The 18,806-nt window shown below is 40.6% G+C and overlaps 1 protein-coding gene across 2 annotated transcripts in view; it reads right to left on the bottom strand.

Moving 5' to 3' along the window:
• Nucleotides 1–18,806, bottom strand: part of LOC146975771 (chloride channel protein 2-like) — a 169,569-nt gene that overhangs the window by 64,651 nt on the left and 86,112 nt on the right. For both annotated transcript variants that reach the window (XM_085795010.1, XM_085795009.1), the window contains exons 4-11: nt 18,464–18,592; nt 17,527–17,660; nt 14,665–14,742; nt 8,610–8,688; nt 8,390–8,515; nt 6,359–6,443; nt 1,496–1,597; nt 115–199 (exon numbers count right to left, since the gene is read on the bottom strand). In XM_085795010.1, the coding sequence (XP_085651136.1) occupies nt 115–199; nt 1,496–1,597; nt 6,359–6,443; nt 8,390–8,515; nt 8,610–8,688; nt 14,665–14,742; nt 17,527–17,660; nt 18,464–18,592 (818 nt within the window). The remainder of the gene's footprint in view (nt 1–114; nt 200–1,495; nt 1,598–6,358; nt 6,444–8,389; nt 8,516–8,609; nt 8,689–14,664; nt 14,743–17,526; nt 17,661–18,463; nt 18,593–18,806) is intronic.

An 18,806-nucleotide genomic window follows, 5' to 3' on the forward strand; every position in this document is an offset into this window, starting at 1 on the left:
AGCCACAGCCCCGATCGCTTTGCCACAGCTGAGTTATAGTAATAGCTGCAGTGAAATGTGTATTAAAACTAATAATGAAATAAGATATGATTCATTGGTATAAGGGGAACCCACCTTGCCGGCCATAAACTGTCCGAAGCCGGGGGGAAATGTGAGCGTTGAAATGAGTAAAGTGACCAGTGCTGGATACAGCAGACGCCTGAGAGACAGAGAGAAAAATAAAGATTAAAGCCGATTCAGTCGACATCGATACATGAAATGAGCTGAAGTGTTGATGTTTACACGGCTCAGAGTGTGTTAATGAGCGTGTTAACACACCGGTCGTTACTGCTTTCATTATTAATGTCACAGCAACAACAAGGTCTCACGATCACTGATGGACAAACAGTGGTGTTTACACAACAAAGCCCCGCTGTGTGTGTGTGTGTGAGCATGTCTTATTATATAACACACAACAAATGACAGTTATGTGACTTCACAGCTTATCGCCTGTACAGAACATGATGTATGTACAGTACAAAGGTGTTAAACTTTATTTATACAGACCAGCAACCTTTATAAATGTTAGCAACAAATCAGAGAACATGAGCTTCTGATATGACAACATGTAATCACTTCACATATTAAAATAGACAAATCATAACAAACTAAATGCTCAATATACAAATATATGATTTATTTTATTTTAACTTGAGAACATACTTGTTTTTAAGGATTAAAATCATTCTTTTCTTGCTGTATGTCAGTCCCAAACATGTCCTCCATGTGGACTAAAAGACGGACTTACAAAACACTGCAGTGGTTGAAGCAAAAATAAAATGCAGTATCTCTTTGTGTCTAAATGCAGCTGATCTCAGAGTTCTCGCTTTGAAAACCATCGCTTCAGGGGCATTCTCCCTCCACATCACTCACTCACTGTATCTGTAATAATGTTTGGTGGTTCATGTTGTAGTTCATTTTTCTGCTCCATATGTATCATCATGATTGTTTTTTGCCATATCTTAATAGTTATTACTAAGGAGAGTTTAATCTATTTGGAAGCAATCCAAAACTACCTCCATGGTGGCGGCAGTAGAGGTTTATGGGGTTGTTGTTTGTACTGAGGCTGCAGCTAATAGTTCTTTTCATCATCATTCATTCATCAAAGAAAAGCTGCACATCCTATCTTGATTATTTGACTGCAATGATTAATTGATAATTTTTTGTTCTTTACAAGTAATTCATATGATTTCCAGTTGCACTCCTTTAAACAGTGAAGCCTTTATCTGGTGTTTGTCTAACATAAAACTATGTGACTAACGACAGTAAACAGATGACATCAGTGTGAGATTTAAAGCTACAGCTTTACTCGTAAAAGACCTGGACTTAAATTCAAAAATACACGAGCAACTGTACATGAAATATCCAAATAAAAGCAATTTAAAAACAGCAGAATAATTGATTATCGATTATTATTTCCTTCTAAATATACCCAAATATTTCAACTTCTACTTACTTTTTCATGAGGAATTTGTTGATGGCCTTCTGTTTCCTGATGAACTGCACAATGAGTCGGTTTAGGTACACAAACAGAGCTCCACCAAAACCACTGGCAATACTGCAGAGACACAAACATACACACACACAGATCAGAAAGAGTTGCGCTAATATGCAGTTGAATACATTAGTTCAAGTGTAAACAAACCAAAGCATCAATTATAAACATTTTTCCCTCTCAATCCACCTCCATAGGTTTTTCCACTGTGTGTGCACCTGGCCACAATGAAAAACAATGCAAATGTAATGACTCTCCAATGGGCCGTGGGTGGACATCAGGTGAAGGGTGCAAACGTAACACAGTTGAACCGTAACGTACAGTCAATACAACCTACGTACTCTATGAGATGTATGTTAAAATAAGCATGGGGGACAGACAGAGAGAGAAACATAGGATGGAGAGAGGGAGAGGAGAGGGAAACATAGGATGGAGAGAAAGGAAAGAGGAGAAAAGATGTAGGAGGAATATGCTGTCGATATAGAGGAGGAAAAAAAACACTGACAAACATTGGAGAGAAAGAGAGAGAGAGATACAGTAGATAGAGAGAGGATACAGTGGAATGGGGATGTGAGGGGGAGTGGGAGACAAAGCAGAAAAGGAGGTTTACATAATCGTGCATTTAAAAGCTCAGTGGGAGTCCTCTTCATGGCATCAGGAAAAGAAAAGAAAGGAAAGAGGACAGAGGGAGAGAAAGAATAGACTCAGACAGCTACGCAGACAAGCTAATGCTTATAAATTTATCTCGCTGCATTATTAATTCCGTCAAATACCTCTGAATAAATGATGAACGGGATGATGAGGGAGTCTTTGCCCTCGCAGTGCAGCTCAGGAAAACACTGCATGTGTCTCTTTTTTGTGGTCTGCATGTTTTGTTTTTTTAATCTAAAGGATCACATGTCACTGTCACTGTGTTACAGGTGCAGCCAGGTAAAGGTGATTTAAAGCCAGCGAGGCACCGAGGCACAGGTGGGTGAGGTACGTGTGAACTAATATGACTCAGAGATTCATTGTTTAGTCTATAAAAAGTCAGAAATGAGTAAAAATTAAACCAGTTCATAGCAACTTTTTCAGATTTTTGTCTGTTCCGGCACCAAAGACATTAAAATTACATTAAAACAAGCAAATGAAAACATTTGAAATTCTCTAAACACAGAATATTTGTATATTATTAAGATTATGCAGCAAAAAAAGCCAAAGAGATGCCTTTATCTGTGTCTGTTTAACCCAAAAATGATCTGTAGAAGTACCTTTATTTGGATTTAAAGGGAAAACAGAAGTTGGCATGGTCTCAAATTTTACTTTAATTTTAATTTAATAATAGTTTCTAGATGAGAACAGACTTTAAAGATCACAAATTATGATGCGACATTAGATTAAAAGAAGTTCTGACAATATAGATGTCTTCAAATTGATCAACCTTTGCCACATAAATAACCATGAGCTGTATTTCCTTCACTATAATCAATTATCAGATTTGACTTATTGCTTTAGCTCTAGAAAATAAATCAGATGAAGCAAATAAATCTATTGAACTAATAAAGTAAGTGAGTGTGTTTCACAGTGCGACTCCTCCTGTACTCTATATTCAAAGTGTTTCACCACAAACACCATGAGTTTTAATTTGTCTGATGATAAAATATATTAGAACAATGTGTGTAAGTTGATAGTGAGCTACGACTCTGAGAATAAGTTGTGTGATGCTTATGAATAATGTATTTATATCCTCTTACTGTGCTGTCAACTCAACAAACAACACTGAAGGAGAATTATGTTTTTTTTTCCTCGTCAACAAATCTCTTAAAATAAAATAAAAACGGGGCGGTGTTTAGCTCGGTTGGTGGAGCACCCGCCCCATGTGTTGAGGCAGTAGTCCTCGCTGCAGGCGGCCCCGGTTCGGGTCCCGCGTCGGACGGCCCTATCCTGCATGTCATTCCCCCCATCTCTGCCTCCCATTTCCTGTCACACTCTCAACTGTCCTATCAAATAAAGGCATGAAAAGCCAAAAAAATATATATTAAAAAAAAAAAAAAATAAAAAAATAAAAACGAACCACCAAGAACTGGTTCCATTAGTTCTGTAAGTTTTGTGTGTTTTCACAGCCTGTTATTCTCAATCCTCTCCACTGTTGTCCAGAAACTATTAATAACACACCAACAGTTTGTTCTGAGAGGATCCCACACATCCTGCTGCCGCACTTACTCACCACAGCAACAAACACAAAGAGTATTAATCCACTTCTAAAAACAACAACAACTAAAAAAAATAGTCCCCCAACAAGTTTGCCTTTTTTTCGGACTCTGTATACAAGGTTGTGTCGCAGTGGCCCCAATGTTTCCAAGCTCCTCCTGGGGGGGATCCTGAGGTGATCCCAGGCCAGATGAGATCTATAAGCCCCTCCAGCATGTTCTGGGTCAAACCCCGAGGCCTCCTACCAGTCGGACGTGTCTGGATGACGTCCAGCAGTAGACGCCCAGGATGCATCCTAAACAGATGCCGAACAACCTCAAATGACAAATGACGTTCAACAACAAGGAGCAGCTAACTTTCTACTCCGAGGCCCCTCCTGACCATTTTGAAGGAAGCTCTTGAATTTATTCAGTGAGACAAAACGCTGTGACCTGTTTTCCATCATACTCAGTAGGATTTAATGTGCTTGATGCAGAGGGACGTAAGAAAGTATTGAGAAAAGGCATCACCAGCCTTGTCCTTGAAAGCAACGTGCTGAGTTTGTGACCACTCGTGAGGCTACGAACCATCGTGTTAAAGAGTGGGTTCCTGTCGTCTCTCCATCTGCTGCTGTACTGAAAACACCAGAGACACAATTTAGCATGGCTGCTATTGTGAGTAACAGGGAATCTAAAGCCTCCCTTCAATAGCAGGAACTTTCCCAGGTAAGAGATGGGAACCCTTTAAGGATCTATGCATGTTTCGGGCTCAGGAACCAGAGTTTGAAGTAAGGTCTGGGGAAATTCAGCCAAGCCCCAAAAAAATCTCTCGTCAAGGGAGCCGTGCTTCTGATGGGTCAAGTACTGACTGCATTTTATTTCACCCATCACATTCAAAAGCCCACAGCTGGAAGCCGACTGTTTTGGTTTGATTCAAGAGTCTGTTTTTCATCGTGGTTCAGGATGAGAGTCCCAGAAGAAAGTGTGGGACGACAAGGTACAGGCCTCGCTCAGAAGACGATATCCAGTGGAAAGTGGAATTGGCAACCCACAAAGAAAGAGTCTTTGCCAGAATATCAATGAGTTTGAATGAGCTCAACATCATCCACACTGATAAACAGGTTCGAGAGAAGTTAAAAAACTTAAAAAGAACTAGAAAAAACAATGACCAGAGTGGTTCGGACTGGAGGACCAGTACAGTAAGTGGTTTGACCTGCTCGAAGCTTCACTGGTACACGACCAACATCGGCCTGATTCTTCCTGGGATTTTAGGCCACAATGGAAACACAGAAATCCACAGGAACCTTTTAATTCCTTAAGGAAATGTACCTGGAACTAAACAAAAAAAATCCAGCTGAAATCCAACCTTAAATCATATTTTAAAACTCCAAATACTTTTGTTGCAACCACAATGAAAAAACGCACAGTGTATTGGCACATCCAGCTCATTTGTACACAACCAGTGTTCTGCATGTATTTGCATATGTGCATGTTATTTTCGTGTGCAGGAATCAGGTCGCTCTTCAGCCTCCACTGGTCCCAGTGCTTCTCATCTCTCCTGCCTGCAGGTGTAAACACCAACCAGACTCGTGTGCGACTCTTCAAAGACGTGCCCTTGGCAGCATGTAACACAGAACAAACTCTTTCTGGCCTAGTTGACTGAGACACTGACCGACTTTCCTCGCTTGACAGCTATTGGCAGGGGAAGATGGAAACTACACACACACAAACACACACACACGGACGTGCCAATGCACACGTACACACAGGCTTAGTGTAAAAGTGCGGCTGAGCGCTCTGGAGGCAGCAGCGCTAAACGTAACTGTATGTACGTGCACGTCAGCGATGCAGCAGTGGGTGTTAACACCTCCGGACGAAGAAAGAGCCAAAAGATGAAGCACAAAAGACAATAAGGAATAAGAAGAGAGGGATTTTCTTCTCTTTTTGTGGAGCCTACGCACAGTTACGCTCAGGCTTGTGCTTTAATCTGAGAGAGAGAAAGGCAGTGGAGGGAGGAAGAGCACCGCCACCACCTCTCCACCAGCTTCCCTTCTGGGAAGCCCGTGGTCTCATTCACAGGCGAGGAGACGCCCTCAGGCTCAGGCAGGATAAAATAAGACATCCCTCAGTGCGCGAGCAACTGTTGCAGGCTGAATTATCCATGTTGGGTGACTCACGCTGGCTGCCCTGAAGAAGCAACACCTTCACAAAGCTACAGAGAGAGAGAAAGTGAAGGAGAGGGGCAGTGACAGCAAACGTGAAAACCTGTCAAAACAACCGGACAGACGAAAAACAATGAGTCACAGTGTTTGGATTTACTTTACGTTCATGTAGACTTTTGTGCTAAACCAAACCTGTGCTCTGGGAAGTACATTTTTATAACTTTTTAAATAAGAAATTATTCATAAAGGGTCAATACGCTGGAATTTAGATCTGGCAACAACAACTTATCTTCATCTTCACCTTCTTTTACACCTTTTGTTTCTTTTTCCCATGCAGAACTATTATAAATACACATATGTCCCTGTATCCAGAGTGATAATGTCTTATATGTCACTTATATTATCATCACATAGTATATAGCCAATAGCAAAATTCAATTTGCACTTTTCCTTTCTTTTCATAATCAGATGAGAAGTTGCCGATGAAAACGTACCCAATGACAGCGAAGGCAGGAAGCTCCTGGAGGTCGAAGGGGAAGTCGAGCCGGAAGCGGGTTTTAAACAGAGCTGTGATGGTTTCTGCAGCGAAGAAAAAAGACCAGAGTGAGGTAAGAACAATCATTGAAATGATGCAGCTCTTATAAACAGATGCAGTACAGGTGTTATGGAAGTTCAGGCTCTCAAGTATTAATGTATGGTAATGAGGTTCTGACCAGACCTCCAAACATCTGTCTCTATAGACACTTTGTCTCTATAGAGACTTTGTTAATGTTTGGTTCAACCTTCCTATCATCAACAGCTCAAGTTTCTTCATCTTTTGCTGATCAAGAGGAGAAAAGCACTGGTGTAATAACATTAATGATGAACTAATCTGAACCCAGAGACACTCAACTGAAGCACACCGGACACACCTGTGCTTGTGTGGAAGTTAAAATTAATTAAAATGTCTGCTGTTAAACTTTAATTTTTCTATGTGACAGATGTGCAGCTGTAACTGAGCACATCTGTCAAACACATTTAAGCTCCATCAGCTTTATTTTCACCTCTGAGATCTGTTAAAGGACAATTCCAGGCGAATTCAACTCAGGGATGTATTTTCATATCATTTTAGGTCTAAAAGAATGAATCTGAAGATTTTCAGTTTAATCGCTCCTGTTTTGCGGTAGCTGCGTCTGTCCCTGCATCGCCACGGCAGCAATGAATGGGAGTGGATGTAAGTTCCGCTGTTTAGGCTGTTTCCAGGCCTCAAAGCCGCAATTTTTTTCCACAGACAGCATCAGATGGCTACTCAAACATGCACCGAGAAGTTTATTTACTTCAAGCAAGCCGACATGTTTGTAAAACTAGATCTAATTCAAAGTCTCCCGGAGTCTCGCGCGAGCCCGAAGTTGCAGTGCTGGTGTATTCAGGCGCAGTAGGAGCTACCGCTTGTGTCATAAACACAGGAATATCAACTCTTTACTTGCTTGAAGTGTACATTTTTTTCCACAGACAGCGTCAGATGGCTACTCAAAGATGCGCCGAGAAGTTTTTTTTACTTGAAGCAAGTAAAGAGTTGATATTCCTGTGTTTATGACACAAATGGTAGCTTTTCCCACTGCATGTGAACACACCGAGCACGGCAACTGGGTCTCGCGCGAGACTCCGGGAGACTTTGAATTAGATCTAGTTTTACAAACATGTCGGCTTGCTTGAAGTAAATAAACTTCTCGGTGCATGTTTGAGTAGCCATCTGACGCTGTCTGTGGAAAAAAATTGCGGCTTTGAGGGCTGTAAACAGCCTAAACAGCGGAACTTACATCCACTCCCATTCATTGGCGCCGTAGCGATGCGCGGACAGACGCAACTACCGCAAAACAGGAGCGATTAAACTGAAAATCTTCAGATTCATTCTTTTAGACCTAAAATGATATGAAAATACACCCCTGAGTTGAATTCGCCTGGAATTGTCCTTTAAAAGTCTTTTTAAAACCCCTTCTTCATTACTTTTCCTACTTTATTTAAAGGGCCTGTGTGTACGATCTAGTGACATCTAGTGATGAGGCAGCAGAACTGATCAACTCTCACCCATCCTTTTTCCCTGTATGTAGGAGAATCTACAGCGGTGTAAAAAATACAAAATGATCTCTCTGCATATACTGCTCAGTTTGTCCATTCTGGGCTACTGTAGAAACAAGGTAGTATATTCAATTTCTGCCAATAGTTCCACTCCTAAATCCTCCACACTGGTCCTTTAATCTCTTCGTTTAAATCTGAAATCAATAATCCTTTTGGTTTCTGGTTTGATCTTGTTGGTAAAGGCTGAATATTTGAATATTTTAAAACTATTTCTACAAGTTTGATCCTAATTTATAAGCAGTTAATTAAGTGTATCTTATCTTTCCTTGGTTCTTTCAAGGACCTTTGTAAACTTTTCATATTGCAAATTGGAGAAGTTCATACTAATACGTATCCCTTCTGTCCCACTAACACACAACAGCTCAGCTCTGTAAACATGTTGTTGTTATTGTTATTGTCATCATTACCTTCGTCTCTGTTCCACACAGCCAGTACTCTGAAGATGAAGGCACTGAAGGTAGCAGCAAAGAAACCTCTCCAGTAGTTCCTCACCGCAAAGAATGTGGATGTTACTTCAATACTGAACAGCACTCCTGAAAAACACACGCACAAACACAATCCCACATAATTTCAACACTTTATTCATTACAATATATTTTATTTTATGTTTTTTTTCTGGGGACTCACCTCCTATGGGGGCGGCAAAACAGCAGCCCACTCCCACAGCACAGGCTGCTGCCAGCATCTCAATGTTCCTCGACTCGTTCTGAAACACACACACACGCACACTGGTTAAACATCGAACCATTTCAGCATTTAACAAATAAACGCACAAAAAGCTAGCATTGGAAGAAGAAGCTGAAGTAAACGATACACAAATAAATTAATGAAAAAAATAGATAAATTAGCTCTGTGCTGCTTTAAAACAACTCCTTTCAATCCATCCATTCAGAGCAGATGAGGAGTTGTGGTGTAACACACAATAAGACGAATGGAAAGACAGCGCTGCATGACTGGAGGACAGGAGGTCACGGTGCATCATGGGAAATGAAGATGTTTTTTTGGTTTTTTTTCCCCCAGACAGGACGGATCTTGCAGGACTTACCTTCATTCCTATGAGACTGGCTTCCTTCAAGCAGCATGGCAGTGATAAAGAGGTTAGTGTGTGTCTGTGCATGTGTGTGTGTGTGTTTGTCTGAGACTTCACACTCAGTGGCTTATCCTGAACTTACAAACTTACAATGTGAAACTCTAGCATGCAGCACTGCAGCTTACACACACACACACATACACACAGATAGATGGTCACAGAATAATGAAAAGAAGTGGTCAACAAACATTTTTTTTTGCAAATACAGCTTACACTGCAAAACATCTTCATCTTTAATAAATATTTTATGACTCGCCTGCTTGGAATATTTCTGCTTCTTCAAAGTTCAAATCAATGTTGTCCAAGAAATAAGTTGAATTTTTTTTTTTTCTCTCTCTCTCTCAGAGTTTATTCTGACGGTTACGGATTCAAACATTCAGCTTCATGCTATTTACTTTTTTATGCACAAGTGCCTCAGGCTGCTTTTTGAAGGAAATATATAAAAACATAGGATCAAAATAGTGTCGGGTCTGAGAGAAAATATGTAGTTGTGTTTGAGCAAGGTGATGGAGAACACTTCATTTTAAAGAATGAAAAACCGGTTTCTGTTACTTGACACTAGAATAGAATAGAATAGAATAGGTACTTTATTGTCATTCAAGTACACATAGAACGAAATTTTGTTTCACTAACTCTTTGCACAAAAAAATATATAAATATAAATAAATTAAAAACAAGACAAGTGAGGTCGGTCACTCTAATAAATATTTAACTTTTTACTGAGTGAATCAGGAAACTTTCGTGGTGGGAGAAAAAAAAAAAGAAAGGACATGGGCTGCAAAGCATGCAGGGAAACATGAGAGTGAATTACCTTAATCCCTATAAGACCAGGCTCCTTCAGGTAGCACCGGAGTAAAAAACAGAGTTAAATTGATGAGGACAGATGAACGCTGAGCTGACGGAGGCAGATTTTACTATAGCAGTGGTTTTTAATCGTTCTGTTCTGCTTCATTAACAGTTTAATCTCTATAGACATTTATACAGTAGTTCCAATAAAAAACATAATTTTCAATAACATCTGATGCAGTGAGAACCCAGTGTGTGTGTCTGTGTGTGTAGCTCTGGTTTCTCTTCATCTTTTTTTTTTTTTTTTTAAAGTACAGCACACTATCTAAGAGCATGCTGAAACAAAAAAGCAGTTTTTTACAGCCCACAGGCTACATTAGCATACTGTACTTCAAACTGTGGAGAGAGGACGAGCTACTGCTGCAGAGCGACCCAACACACACACACACACACACACACACACACACACACACACACAGCATTAATATGCCATAAAATGCAGCACAACACGCTGGAGGGAGGGAGGAAGAGGGGCACAGGAGAGATTAATAGAGGGTTACTAGGAGACAGTAACTACGATGATGATGATGATGAGAAAAATTAACCGCATCAACTATGCGTGGGAATAAATTCCTCCTGTTGCAAATCCTCTGTCCATTTTGATTCCCCAGGTTTTCCCCTTCACTGTTACTCTTAATTAGTCACTGCAGTGAGAAACCATGAGAGAAAAAAAGCATGAAAAGCTGTTTAAGATCTTTTTTAAAAGGTTCCTTATTATATAAAGTTAAATGTCCATGTGTATTGTGATATAAAGCAGCTCTAAGTTCTATATTAATACTGTGAAAGTATCAAAGCCTCAGTCCACAGAGAAATGCACACAGCCTGTATTCAGAAACTGAGCCTTAAAACCAGCCATCAGGACTTCCTGTCACTTTGTGATGTCACAACGAAGCAAGTCACTAAGCCCCGCCCCCTCACCACCTGGACCCACCATCCATTCAACACTTTTCAGATTTGGTTTTATTCTGATATCTGCTCTTTCTGCTCTAACCTTTATTGGACCATTTTAGAAAATAGTCAACCAATCAGAAGAGAAGCTCAGAGCCTCCTCTCTTCTGATTGGCTGACACCGACCTGTTGTTACTAGAGCTCCAGAGAGAAGCTGAGAGAAGAAATGGAAAACTATGGATGGATTTTGTCTCTTAAAACCACAAATATATCTTTCGATGAACATCAAACTTAATATAAAACACTGGAAACTTTATAACACGGGACCTTTAAAACATTTAAAAACAATATTTATGCTTCTATTTTTCATAATTAGCCTACATTAGTATCTTTCTGTGGCTGTCCAGTTTAGCTGCTCCACTAAAACCACCTTTACGATTACGTAACGATTCAGTTTTTCCACTGCAGCCGACTACGTAACGTGTCCTCTTCCTGTAGCTCGAGGCCAACATTGCGGATGCAGCGCAGGGATTTTTTTTTTTTTTGCGGCTCTCACTCCAACCCTTCATTCGGTCCCACTGCCCTCTGTACTCGCTTCAAACCGTCCCATCTTCCTACCATTTCATCACCCAAGAGAGCTGCTCACATCTTCAGAACAGAGAGAGATGAGAGTCTCTGTGCCTTCCTCCAGCTCCCGGACTCCTCTCCCAGAGGATGGGAAAGATAGAGAGGAGGCAAAAAAGAAAGAAAAGAGGGAGAAGATGAAGAAAGAGGAGGAGGAGAAAACGTATTTTTTTCCCCTTTGCTCCTGATCGATCTGCATCTGTTCCATCCATCTTTTCCCCCTGACTGAAACTCTCATCTCGTCCGCTGCATCTCTCAAAGCAAAGTTGGTTTTTGAAGATGAAAAAGATGTAATTTGTTGACAAATAGCCGACTGATAAAACATTTATAAATTGAGGGTATTTCTGGAAGTTGACTTTACACGGGATGAAAGAAATCGATTCCTGAGGATAAATAAGAAAACATTTGCATTTCGTGTCTGTTTCAGCTTTTGTTTTATTTAATTTCCTTCCCGCTGTTTTCTCGCTCTCTCTGTGGACGTCACCAGCTGCTCAGACTTTACAGATCAAATTCAACTTGTGAAACCTCTGTTCATACTAATTCTTGGATATTACATGGGCCAAATTTATGTTGCGTTCTAGACACCTCGGAAGTAACAAGAAAGTCTGAACTCCAACTTGAAAATTTCTGACTTCCAACATCATAGCGTTCACCCTACAGGTAAACTCGGAGGAGAGAAAACATGGATGCCAGAAAGAAGTTCGGCATATTGTGGCTGAACACGACAATTATATGCAGCAGCAACTTTTGCTTATTTTTGAAGCAGATGAAGATGTGTGAAAACACCAATAAAAACTTTTGTTCCATTTTACTGTTAACAATGTCGGAAAATCGGAGTTCAGAGATGATACCTGGATTTCTAACCTGTAATTTCCATTTGACAACATTCAATTCATTTCTCAAAACATCGGGGTTGTTTTTTGTCTTTAACGCAACTTTGGAGTCAATACAAAACTAATGCTCATGTACTGTACTGACACAACGCACAGAAACCTCACAGGAAGAGAGAAATGGAAAGTCACCAGTGACCATTTTGACACACTCTTCCTACATACGTTCATTTAAAGCTGCTGTTTACTAATCGTCCTTCAGCTCCACCCACAATCCCTCTCTTCTGCCCAAATGTTTGAATTTCCTGGATAAGGAAAAGGTGTGGGCAGCACAGGTGCCATGTCACAGGTTAATGTGCCATTTCTGTACGATCTTGAGTCTGGGAAGTCTCCAATGTGAAATTATCACTACAAACAGCAGGTGTGCGGTCTCACAGTTTGGCCAAATCACCTAATGTGGAGGATTTTAATGTTAAAAATCACCCAAAACCATCCAAATGTCTGCAGTCTCCTAAGTTTTTAAAAGATTTTTAAATCGCCTGGTGTTTCCAGTATCAATCTGTGTGCAGAATAGTAACTGGGTGTTTCACAGAGGTTTTGACCTTAAAGTCTTGTAAAAGTAAACCTAGAAAGGTGAATAACAAATGAATGAAAATCAGATTACCAGGGCCGTAATTTAATCTGTCACATAACCCGTAAAACTCTATATTGTTTATACCTTCTTAAATACATACTGTATGGTACTCTGTACAATTATTGGCAATGTTCATGTTCATGTCTCTGAGTGTTGGAACAACACTCAAGGGAACATTTAAGGGAATACATGTATCTAACGGTAATAAAAAAGAAATATATATATCATATGCAGACAACCTGACAAAACCAAGGGTGAAAAAGTTTAGAAAACACTCAATAAGAGCTGAACAAAAAACATATTTCCAAGAAATAAATCAGAAAATAACTTGAGTTGGAGTATGGAAGTATTTCTTTAAAGACCTGGTGGATGGCATGTGATGGCAGTTTATATGAAAAATAATAACGATAAAGAATGAATAAGGGACCGTTCGTTATTTATGGAATGGGCCACCGGAGGAAAATGGGGGGGGGTCATGTCATAATATTCTTTGTTGAGGGGTGGGTCCACTAAAAAAAAAAGGTCAGTGAGGGGGGGTCATTCAACATTTTGTCTGGAGGACACTGCAATGCCCGCAGAAAACAAAAACAAAACAAAAACGGGACATTTCAAAGCTGCAAGCACTGATGACAATGAGAGCAACGGCCCCCGAATCACAACGTTATTTTATGTTGCCCTGATCTGCCCTGAGTTGGTTTCGAACCCGGGTCTCCCGCACCGCAGGCGACGATGCTAACCGCTTCGCCAAGAACTCAATAAAGGTTCTGCCCACGGCTTAGCACGTCTTTTATGGGTGAGTGAGTTTAACTTCAGTACCGTACAGAGGCTACGCTGCCTGCCTGCCTCATTGCGTAACTCTACATAGTCTGAGCAGCACGTACGTTCACGTTGCTTTTGTGAATTGTAAACAAACAGACGCCCCCTCGGTTTTAGCGTCCAGCAGTTTAGCGGCTAATTCAACTGCAGTGATGGATAACTGTATTACCGGAGAGGCTCAACTTCATGAACTACATTTGAGGAATAAACGGCAGCTTTTACCTGACGGGAGACCGACGCCTGAGCTACGGTAGCTAACAGTTAGCTGGTTTTACCTACTTTCTCTCTCTCTCTTTCCCTCTCTTTCTTACACACACACACACACACACACACACACACACACACACACACACACACACACACACACACACACACACACACACACACACACACACACACACACACACACACACACACACACACACACAGTTGTCTGCCATACAGTATCTGTCGTAAACCTTGTAATAATACGTTGTTGTTGAGTGCAGTTCACATTATTGTTGCTTCGGTTTGAGTGTGGATTAATTGTTAATGGCTTGTTGTGTAATGTGAGCTGGTCCACAATCGCGATTCTGTTATTGATGAGTTGGGTTTTAATAACAGCTGATAAATGGCATGGATTGATGAGAAGGTGTTGCACATAGTTGTCAAAATGAAATAATGTAGTGTCACGAGCTACGTGATGCGATGTCGCGTGTCGATGACTGGGGGGGGGGGGGGGTCATGTATCTTTTGATAAGGCTTAATGCAGGGTCATGTTAAAATTTACTGACTCCGACAGGGGGGTCATGTAAAAAAAAAAAAAAGTCCTGTGAGTCCCTCCGGTGGCACTGATGATAAATAACGAACAGTCCCTAATAGATGTTTCAATTTTAAGTTTTGCCAGGAGTTGGACAAAATGTAGAGAGAGTGGGAAGAAAACTGTAAAAGGAAGGGAAAAAAAACAGTGTTTACCTCGTAAATGCCTCCAAACAGAGACATGAACTTGCTGAGCAGAGCTGCACACAAACTGGCGATGTGAACGAACGGACCCTGACAGGAAGAAGAAAAAAAAAACAGACATTAAACACTACAGGTGCAAACATTACATGTTAAGAAGCCCCTCTGCCCTCCTGTTGGTTGTGTGTCACAGAAGACGGCACAGAGAAACACATCAGCAACAACAAAGTCTGAGTGAACATTAAAATTCAGGGAATGAAGTTCAAAGTGGAACTAAAGGGATTAAAAGTGAGAAGTGAAGGAAGTGAGAGGCTGCAGATACACAACAACCACAACAACACAACCAAAAAAGCCTGAGGCTTGTGTGTGTGTCCATGTATGTGTGTGTGTGTGTGTGTGTGTGTGTGTGTGTGTGTGTGTGTGTGTGGTAACATGTCTTCAGGCTTGGCAGGAGTCTACTGTACTTACCTGGAACTGTTTTTGCTTCAACATTATACACAAACCAGAGTGTAAATGTGCGTGTGCATGTGTGTGTGAGAGACATAAACAACATCTGCGCTGTGAATTTGGGGATTTCCACAATCTCCAGAAAAACATTCCTCCAGCTCCCTTTGGGTTTTACAAAATGTCCCGAGTCAACAGCACACCTTCCTTCAGCACTGTTGTTTTTGTTGTTGTTGTTGTATTCATGGTCTCCAGTTTTCACACTCTCGAACTGAACCCGAGCACGTCAGCATATTGTGTGTGCACCTTTACTTATATGATATCCTAGTACTGAGTGGAAATGAATGATAATTTATGTTATTTGATGTTTTTTAATAGCATAAAAATGTGATGAAAAATTGTGAAAATCTCCTCTTGTTTATAATATATAATAATAATATTGTACAGAGTGATATTTTATCTGGATGGACCATAGTGAGATATTAAAGGGGAACTATGCAAGTCTGGTCTCTCCTCTGTGTTGCTAACCCTCCTCTCCTCCATGTGCATTTTTTTTTTTCAACGAAGCTGGTGAGAAATCAATCCATGGAGCGGTGGATAACGTTATTTATCACCTACTATGTTACCACGTGTATATTTGTGTAGCCTTATCTGTCATAAACAAGAGATTACGGGTTACAGGGCGCGTTACGTTTGTGTGGCGGTGCCGCAGAGACGAGAGCTGGGACACCGGGTTGGAGGAGGCTCTGATCTTACAAGGTTGGTTTTCAGCCAAGAGACGCTAGTTGGAAGTAGGTGGAACTAGTTACAAGTCATTGATTTAACCAGCACTAGGACTCTGAAGCTGGTTAATGAAGGTAAAAATTTAGCATAGTTGAGCTAAAAATCCTGCATTGTTCCTCTTTAAAGTTTGGATATGCCAGACGAAGTACAATAATATGCTTCATTGTCCTTCCATGCACTTTTAACTGCAGGCTACATAAAGATGATAACTTACAATCAGAATCAGACTTTCCTGATCCCAGGGGGAAAATTACATAACGTATAAGTTGCTCAGAGAAAATGAAGAGACAATGAGGTGGATAAAGATGAAGATACAATTATAACCTTAAAACTTTAAAACAGTTGAGAAAAATAGACTGCTACCCCCACGAACCAGCCCCGGATAAGCGGAAGAAGATGGACGGAGTAAAATAGAATATGTAACCTCGATGCCAAAGGTAGAGAAGAAAATCTATAAAACTTTACCACAGGACTCCAGTGAGTTTAACTCAGTTTGGTTGATGTATTTCCATTTAAATGACTGGTACTGTAGTTAGTTTGGTCGTCGGTGGCTATTTGGTGGTGCCGTTAACGAATCATCTGTAAGTAAAAGCACTGAGGACGTTGGGAAGTGAGACGCTCAGGTCCTGTCCTTTGATGAAGTTGTGCTCTGATTTCTGACATAACAGAGCTGCTGGAAAACCCAATTCACTGCAGACACCTGTTCTCCAGTCGCTCCTGCTCTTCAAAATCATTTTTTAAAATATATTTATTATATTCTATATAATGAGTTGGATTCAAGCCTCAGACGGCCCGGTGTTCTTCTCTGATATTGAAGGTTTATGTGTTGTTGTTGTGTAAGCCGATGGCAGCTTGGTGCCAGACTGGGTTCTTCTATAATTTTCTGTCAAACAAAGACACGCTGAACTGAACTGAACTAGAACTGAACTGTGTTACCGAACGCCTTACAGTGGCTGCTGAATGTGGGTCAGCACTTGAGTTTTCCGGCCATTTCTGACCTCTGTGTCGGTGACAATGAGACGGATCTGTATGATGTAAGTTTATGTTACCTGGAACATCTATTTGTGCTCACACAGTAAAGCACATATGAGCAATTTACCTCAAGGTTTTTTCACTCAACAGCCTCTTCCTCTCTTTGGATTCACATATGGATGACTGATGATGAGACTGTCGGACTGTGCAGTGTGTGTGTGTGTGCGTGTTACATGCAGTCGCAGCACAGTGTGTCCAGATCCAACCCCCCCCCCCCTCTCAAAAAAAAAACAATTGCAGATCAGATTTGATACACACATTTTCAACACGGTTCTACTATAAAATAAGTTATGAAATATTAAGTAGTTTTACTTTGCATCAATGCAGTAACTATTCCTATTGAAGTTTCAGCAACAAAACAAGTTTTTCTTACCTTAACTTTTTCAAAATTGGCAAAAATATGAGAAAACACATTTGGGTCACTGACTGACAGCGGCCATATTGAAGGCCTGCTGGTGCATAAATAACTGCATCCTGGTGGATTATCTGATCATTGCATGTATCTGATTGTATACATTAGGTTTTTCAGGGGGGAAAAAATGTAGAGGTCTAAAAAACTCATGTATTTTCATGGGTTAAAAAGACCTGGGCAGCAGGTAATGCTGGTTGGTTCCTCACCTCCTTGCCCAGCGGCATGCCGCTGCCCAGAGCACAGGTGAGGCCGATGACTTTGGCCACGAAGGTTTTGAAGGTGAGGTACTCCTTCAGCACCACTCCTCTCAGGATGGTCTTCATCTCTGGGATACCTGAACCTGCAGGAGGAGAAACAGACCAGTGTCAGCTCAGAGAGAAACCACATATGGTTGTCTTCATCTGACTTCTGTCCTTCAAAGCTCCATTGAAAGTCGAATTTGAGGTTTTTGTCTAAAACTTTACACACTATAAGTACATGCGAAATGTCTTGTTGCCAGACATTGGAAAAGTGTTAGTTGAACTTTCTTGTGGCTGAGCGAAGGGAAGACTCACATATACAATCAAACAAAAAAGCCACATTTTTCATGACATATGGAATTCATTTATCATATTTTTGGAATCAAGACCTGATTTCCTAACTCCTTAAATTTAACTTCTTCCAAGTAAGACTGTACCTTTCTAATTTTATTTATGTTGGTTTTGTATTATTATTTGCATCTGTTGTCTTTTTAATGTTACATTTATAAATACTCTCTTTTTCTTATTTTTACATATGCATAGGTGTATATTTTGAGTATATGTATGTTTCTCTCTTTTTTTCTTTTTTCTCTCTCTCACTCTTGCCTATTTATTTCAGTTGACTATGTAGTCGGGGGGAGGGAGGGAAGTTGTTTAAAGACTTGAAAGATGTAACAAAATATTTTTGGACAAATAATGTACCAAGTTCAAAAATCAATATGTGTTAAAAACAAATTTTACACACTGATTTCTGTATAAGCAACAAAGTTTAAGGTTTGGTGAACCGGTCTGAGTGTAAACAAAGACGTCTGCAGCTTCTCTAGGCTTTAGAAAGTCCAACTTGTGAGAGGAGATTTAGGCCAATCAGATGTGGGACTGTCTAAAACCGTCCAAAGCGTCGTACCGACAGCCTGCGGGGCGAGGATCTGGGTGAAGCCGGCGGAGAAGGTGATGAGGACGACAGGATACGTGACCCAGGCCAGATACTGCAGGAAGACGTTACTGTCCAGACCACCGTACATCCACTTCTGTGCTGTGGACACACACACACATACGGATACACACAAAACACACACAGTAAAAAAGAGTGTTAGTGTTCATGTTAAGTGTAGATATATAACATTGACAGCGAAGGTACTGTGAGGGGAAACTGTGATGCACACATGCACATGCAAGAGAGATGTAGTATTAAACATTAAAAAGACATGAAACCTAATGGGACTGTGTGTGTGTGTGTGTGTGTCACA

This window comes from Trachurus japonicus, chromosome 13 (genome assembly GCF_045865225.1).
Source record: "Trachurus japonicus isolate A0001 chromosome 13, Traja_1.0".
Classification (NCBI taxonomy): Eukaryota; Metazoa; Chordata; class Actinopteri; order Carangiformes; family Carangidae; genus Trachurus; species Trachurus japonicus.